Source organism: Mastacembelus armatus, chromosome 5 (assembly GCF_900324485.2).
Source record: "Mastacembelus armatus chromosome 5, fMasArm1.2, whole genome shotgun sequence".
In the NCBI taxonomy this organism is placed as follows: Eukaryota; Metazoa; Chordata; class Actinopteri; order Synbranchiformes; family Mastacembelidae; genus Mastacembelus; species Mastacembelus armatus.
In genome coordinates this window covers 11,466,600-11,473,585 of record NC_046637.1, presented here as the reverse complement: position 1 = coordinate 11,473,585, position 6,986 = coordinate 11,466,600, and the positions used below count along the sequence as shown (strand labels likewise).

At 39.3% G+C, this 6,986-nt stretch overlaps 1 protein-coding gene across 2 annotated transcripts in view; it reads right to left on the bottom strand.

Annotated features, from left to right (window-relative positions):
• The window catches only part of cacna2d2a (calcium channel, voltage-dependent, alpha 2/delta subunit 2a), a 147,012-nt gene that overhangs the window by 4,801 nt on the left and 135,225 nt on the right, over nucleotides 1–6,986 (bottom strand). For both annotated transcript variants that reach the window (XM_026307475.2, XM_026307476.2), the window contains 15 exons: nucleotides 5,239–5,299; nucleotides 4,327–4,424; nucleotides 4,117–4,207; nucleotides 3,960–4,022; nucleotides 3,661–3,764; nucleotides 3,454–3,552; nucleotides 3,143–3,234; nucleotides 3,013–3,060; nucleotides 2,841–2,912; nucleotides 2,587–2,739; nucleotides 2,376–2,428; nucleotides 1,585–1,640; nucleotides 1,111–1,234; nucleotides 706–815; nucleotides 348–430 (listed from right to left, as the gene is read on the bottom strand). In XM_026307475.2, the coding sequence (XP_026163260.1) occupies nucleotides 348–430; nucleotides 706–815; nucleotides 1,111–1,234; nucleotides 1,585–1,640; nucleotides 2,376–2,428; nucleotides 2,587–2,739; nucleotides 2,841–2,912; nucleotides 3,013–3,060; nucleotides 3,143–3,234; nucleotides 3,454–3,552; nucleotides 3,661–3,764; nucleotides 3,960–4,022; nucleotides 4,117–4,207; nucleotides 4,327–4,424; nucleotides 5,239–5,299 (1,307 nt within the window). The remainder of the gene's footprint in view (nucleotides 1–347; nucleotides 431–705; nucleotides 816–1,110; nucleotides 1,235–1,584; nucleotides 1,641–2,375; nucleotides 2,429–2,586; nucleotides 2,740–2,840; nucleotides 2,913–3,012; nucleotides 3,061–3,142; nucleotides 3,235–3,453; nucleotides 3,553–3,660; nucleotides 3,765–3,959; nucleotides 4,023–4,116; nucleotides 4,208–4,326; nucleotides 4,425–5,238; nucleotides 5,300–6,986) is intronic.

Sequence of the window (6,986 nt, the reverse complement as noted above, 5' to 3'; positions counted from 1 at the left end):
AACTTCAGGTCATAACAGAATTTTTTATTGGATGGGAGAAATGAATTTATATAAGATCGAATCTTCACCAATTTTGTTGAAAAACAGTAATTATTAACTAGACCCACCCGTAGGCATTTATGGCATTTGCGTGCATGAACCTTTTTCTGACTTGAAAAAAAGTGAACCTGTCCTTGACCGATTCGGATAATAATTTCCTGTTTGTGGTTTTTACTGCACTGGCTTGTGAATTTTATCACTGTTACTGTAATTACTTTGCCTAGCCAGACAATGAGTAAATTATCAGTTATTAAAGTTATATTTATTTTAATCACTGTGCTTATTGATATTGTGTCTGGAAATCTTACGGCGATGTTATTGTCGAAGCAGGTGGACGGTCCTTTTCGATAGCGTGCCACAGTTATTTCTTCACATGGATTATCATCCTTGACTGGAAATTGACCCAGTTAAGGAAAATTCAATTCCTTTGAATTTCTACTTTTCTCTTTTCTGCAACGTTTCATCATCTGCCCACACACTTATTCATCATGCAGTCTCAACAGGTGTAAATGACTGGTCATAATTCATACCATCATGATAAAAATAACCTTGGAATGAATGTAAAAACGTCTGTTTCTGCAGGTATGGTGATAAGAAGATGGAATCTAGTGATTAGACAGTGTGTCGTCTTCTCTGCCAGCTGGTGTATAATGTGAAAAAGGATACACTCCTCCTCCTCCTGGGACAGCTTCTCTATCTCGCAGGTGTTGCATGGCATCTTCTCTGCCACCACAAACAGCAAGTTGGTGCTGTTTATCCTCTTCGCATGAATCAGCCTGCAGAGAGACAACTCTGTCAACAAACACCCTCTGCTTGCTTACATCACAGACTCATTTGCTAATGGATAAGTAAGATTCATGAGACAGTCTTATAAGGCTCATTTAGCCAGTGATATGACCGTTTCATTAAAGCGGATATAGTTTAATCATCGGCAGAGTTTATTAGCTCCAGCAGAAAGATGAATCTGTCCTCCTAGCTGGGTCTCTTTCACAGCATAATACTTTGTGGTGTTTATGTGCAAGCTGATGCATGTGTATTTAAATGTGCGTGCATTTTTTCATGTGTACAGACCTGGAGCAGTTTCCACAGTCTTGCAGTATGTTGTAAGAGCTGCTGAGATTACTTAAGTAGAACTGGGTCTGGATCATTACACAGCTCCTCTCTTTGGAGTCAGTTCCTTCTGCCGCCACTTCATCTGCAGCACCACCAGAGCACAGAGACATATGAGTAGCACTTGTCATTTCAGTTGATTTATAAGATCTGACTCTGAAAATGATGTATGCCTGTGCTTAGCCTGGAAGAAGCTGTAAAAACCCTTCTAAAAACTCACTGTTTCCTCACAGGATAAGTATTTGCAGATTGTGTGCTGTTGCTAAATTGCATTCATATTATATAACATCTACTATTTGTAGATGTGATGTGACCCAAAATCCATTCGACCAAAATCCCATTTTAGCATATCCAGGTTTTTGTCTAATGATTACAAAGTTTGATGATACAAACTGTAACTGATAACAAAACATGCAAAATGTGGTTTGCACCTACCTCTGACAAACCAACTGTGATAAGCCAGTCCATATATAAACTGTTGAAACAAGGACCTGTGAAGACAGGAAGTGTGAAAAAGACACAGTAAATGCAAAAAATGGCCTAGTAATGGGGACTTTAAACATTTCTAGGTCCCATTTTTGTATATACGCTTCTCCCAGGGTCTGTCATTAACAAAACGGACATCTCCTTCCAGTACTTTGCTACTACACACAAATTTACCTGCCATGAAGAAAGATTGAATTAAGAAATGCACAAAGTCCTTATTGGGCTCTCTGGAGGACATTAATGCTTTGATGTCAGAGAAATTTCCTAATTTGAATGAATGAAAAACTGAAATTGTGGCCTTAGGACCTGCTGATCCTTTGTTCCCCTGATGGTTAATCTCACCTAATTAGCACCCCCATTGTAAACCATATGTAAGGAACCTGGGTGTGACATCTGGTAGTGATTTTAAATTTGCCCAAAAAAAAATAAAAAAATCAGGTTTGAGCTTCCTTTAGCTGATAATTCTTGCTAAAATTAAGCTCTCTCCCTTTTACAGACTTTAAGAAGGGCAAATCATGCCTTTATTTCACCCCGGATTCATTACATAATATATATTTTCATAAATGTAAGTAAGATCTAAGAAAAACAACCCAGAAATAGTGTTTTAGATAAATAAAGTATTTATAAATACATATTACATTTGAATACTGATAAGAGAATGTTTTAAATAATTTTCATCATGTACAGTATGTGTGGATGTTACATTGAGTTTTTTTTCATCATAGTTAAACAAATCTTACCATGCAGCTGCTGATGTCCACCAAGCCAGGTTTACAAAATCTGCAATTGTGGGCTGCAGGCAAGGCAGATGTGAAAAAAATGTGAGCAACATATACATATTTCAAGCAAACATCAATGAAATAGTCTCTCCATACTGTCTCTCTTCCGTCCATTAATTCAGCTCATTTTCTTTTAGCTTGCAATCTCTCAGTGCTAACATTATGTTCCTACCACAAACACTCCTCTGGGTGCAGCTCCAGCTTCACTGTTGGGCATTCGTTCACACACAGACTGGTAGTCAAATGACTGCTTGCGGTTGTAGAAGGAATTGTTATAGAGCGCAAACATCAAGTAGGGGTCGACATCACTGAAGAACATTCCCACCTGTAGAGGGTAAGAAACATATCCAAACTCAGAATAACAGTTTGAAGGAGACACCCAGGTCGGTGGAAAAATTCTTTTTTTGTGTCTATCAATACAATCACCTTGTTCCAGTCGTCCTTCTGATTGGACATGATTAGGAATCCACCGTCATCTATTAAATAACACAGAAGATCCTGCACAGACAGGCAAAAAGGAGTGTGAAGTGAAATCACTGGGGAAAACATATAGTGCTGTGCTGAGCACAGGAAGCATATTAAGATTTTACACACTTACGTCACTGTTGGCTTCACAGTCCATTTCACAGTCCCTGTTTGGTCCACACTGCCACATGGAAAAACAAGTCATCATTTCCACATCTTAATGTTGACAGTGTGCACTTTTTATGTGTATTTTATTATGTTACCGTATTTGAGACATGACGGCCGTCTGTGTGGTTGCTGGCAAGAATCTTGAACTTATCTGTCCATGCTTCAAGATCTAGTTTGACTCCAACCACTGAGAGAAAAATAAATCAGTAAAAGAGATTCACTGACAAATATTAAACACGGCAAAACTAAGGAGGCATAATAAATATATGCGGGACACAAACATGTCAACAGAGAGTGACAAGAAATACAAATGCAGACGTGTAATTATCTTTGCCTTGCTCTGAAACATTTGGTTTAACATTTGTCATTATAAGAATGTCATCTGCTTTTTCAGAGGTGAGTCCACCTGCAGGTTTGACAGTCTTCCCTCCTATTGTGATCTCCACAGCCGTGCTGACCAGGATCCCTATGGTGTCGTTTTCTGGGTTCAGCAGCTCGTCCCTGGCTAAAAGAAGGAAAAACAGAGAAACAACTCAGCAGGGGGGTTGGAAGCGAAGAGCTGCAACCTTATGAGGCTCTGTGTGAGATAAATAACCCTAAGAGCATCATTTACCTGCTCGATAAGGCGCTCGGAAGATGTAGCCCTTGTTGTCGAGACTGCGGCGGTAATAGCTGGCATTAAACGGCTCAGGATCTTCCTCCCAGGTTTCTGCAGCCCTGAGATTTAAGACCACAGACACCAGGGCTATAAATCTATGATACAGTATAGAAGCTTCCTACCATCCTATGTCTATATGACACATTTAAATTCCTCACATTTAATTATGTTAAAAAAGAACAAAGTGCGAAATGTGACAAAACCACAGAGCAGCTGCAGTCTGGACACACAGCTTTGATGGGGAGTGCACTTACTTGTTCGGAAACACTCTTGTTATACCTCCATCTGTTGCAGCAAACACAGCCAGAAAGCCATAGCTAAATGTCAGGATGGAGAGAACAAGAGAGAAAAGGTTTTTATCCACAGTTAAAATCTAAAAATGCAGTTCACTCAGTGCTGCCTGATACTCACGTATTCAAGTCTTTATTCTTCCATACTTTCTCAACCAGCTGCCTGATGATGCCAGTGTCCAGAATCAGGTTATGAAGGAGCAAATTGTCACCTAAATATAAACAGAATATTATAAATTTCCACAGTATATAATGCATGTCTGCATTTAGATGTAAATACTTCATCCACAAAGACAGAAAGACTTTAAGAGTGAAAAGAAAGGAAACTCACATTGTTTGGAATCTGGTGTCACCTTCTCCATGAGAGCAATAAAATTGAGCAGGAACTCAGTGTTGTTGTTGGACAGTTCCAGATCACTGCAGTACTCCCTGAGGACCAGATAAAGCATTTAAACTCAGATTTAAAATAAAAGGAGTAAACACATATTTTTTAGACTTTCTGTGGCTCATTTGTCCTTTATAGAGGGAATCGCAACACAAACAGGGGAAGCATGAAGCCAAACACATTACTTGATGCTATCATGTGCAGCATGCATGTCTTAAACCTTAAAATCAAACATATTTATAGTTTATCAAACATCTGTCAATCCAAACATAATACAGATTGGACCACAAAGGAGAGCCTAGGCATCACAATGAAGCATGGATTTTATCAGTGTGTTTCAGGATTCAGGTTGCTGGTGTAGGATATTGAGAGGTAACAAAACAGGACATGCAAAGAGGATTTCCTTCACATTTTCTAGTTACACATTTTGTAGTCTAATCAGTTTTATTCTTAAAATCATGTTGTACAATGAAATCAACATCAGTCAACATGCAGCATCACAGTTGCAGCATGCAAAAGCCGATCTGATGTGTTTGTAGTATTTTATTGTAATGAGGGTAACTCAGGAAGGAGGATAGGTAAATGCAAAAGTGATAAGGTCATAATGAATTTTACATTTTCCCTTAATAAAACATCCTATTTATTTTTTAAGAATTTGTCACTATAAAAAAATGAAATTAATCTTAACAACTTAAGATGAGACAACTCAACATCACAAAACATGCAATTCAAGACAGCAGATGATAGATGTAAAATGAGTGTGCAGTGGGAACAAAATAAATAAATATATCAAGATATGAAGACAAGACCAAAAACTGATGACCATCAACGACAGCAAGCATTCACACAAAGGGCTACCTGGGAGCAATGAATACATGTCCTTCAGACTCAAAACTGTTTGGCAGCAGTGATTCAAAATCTGCAACAGAAAGGGGAAGATTATCTGGGAAGAGCAGTGGGCAGAGCATTGGGGAGCTGTGGGTAAACAGCAGCTGTTCTTCAGAGGTGCAGGGACGCAGAAGGGAGTTTACCATAGCAACACTGAGGTATCATGGGAACACTAGCGTTAGCCAATATGGTGCCTAAAATGAAACCTGACTCTCAATAGAGGACTGCTTTTTTGTTTTTCACAAGCACTCATATCTTTTTCTTTTCTCTTTATCACTTTGTCAACAAACATGTTCTGATTCATTGTGTTTCTGTCTAATATATTTTGGATGTCTGAGAAATGACTTGGCCAGACTCGGTGTGTCAGGAAGCAAGTTCTCAGACAGAATACCCACGATGAGTGCTTTAAGATCAGGCAGGCATCAACATGGCCAACTATTGCAGGGGAGGTGGGTGAAGGTCCTGATGGCAGTGGTCACCCCTCAGATTGGCAGGGGAGAGGGCTCAGACAGACACATAATCAGAGGAAATGCATTGCATTGTGAAAGGCATGTCAAAGGGCAACTTCATTTCATCTATCATAGACAAAACACACAAAATATCAACCACTTAATGTCTCAACAGGCGAATCTGCGACGAGTCCAACATGTTATTTTCTCATTATGTCATGACCTGTAAATCTGTACAGCAGAGGAGTGAAATGTTGACTTTTAGAGCTAAAATAGAGTGCCCAGGTAGTTTTCCGCCCACAATGCCGTGCACATCCAGGGTCAGGTTTACTGAGTTAGTGTTGGGCCATGCCCCTGGCACTCTAAGGGGTGAGAAGGGAGGGAAACAAGCTGATGGAGACAGGGAGTACAGAGGGAAGACACAGGAGTCAGGTGCTGCACCGAGCAGCACCCTGACACCTGAGAACATGGTAGAACCTGGGTGGGCAGGACACAGCTCAACCCTGTAAGGTCAGTAGCAGGCTGCAACGCTTCCAGCTATAGATGAGGTACTATGGCAGCTATCCATCATTAAAGTGTTTTATTTATATAGATACCAATAAATCTCTACACTTAAAAGTTATTACCACAACAAATCCTGATTTACTTTACTATAAATAAATATCAGATATTTTTGGTTGCCCTGATATATTATTAGCCTAAGGTGTAGCATTAGAAGCTTAACATTTATATTAGTGTGTGTGCCTTCCTATATTAAAAAAATGTTACAGCAAACAAATAAGAATCTTTTTATTGTACATAACACTCGATATGCCTAAAGGCTATTGCACTAACAAGTGGGAATTTTTCTATCAGTACCTGAGCTCTACTGTGAAAATTGGTTTGGACATTTAAGATCTAATGACATTGTAAGAAAAAGACAGAAAGAAACAGACGAGTGAAAAAGAATCAAGAATATAGTAAGAGAAAAGGAGTTAAGAAAAAGAGAGAAATATGGTCAAAGAAAATGAGAAGAAAGTGAAAGAAAGAAAGGGGGATAAAGAAGGCAGACACAACCCATTTGAACTATCCATAGAAGAAGGATTAGGAAGGGTGGACAAAAGACAAGCTTTAACAAAGAACATGAATATCTGTCTTCTTTGGGTACAGTAGGCTGTTTTTTTTTTTTGTTTTTTTTGGAGCAGCAGATATGTGGGGTGGAGGGTGAGGTTGGGCGACTGGGGGAGCCATCGTGAGAGATGTGGGATCTGAGCTGCAGCAAGAAGGTGA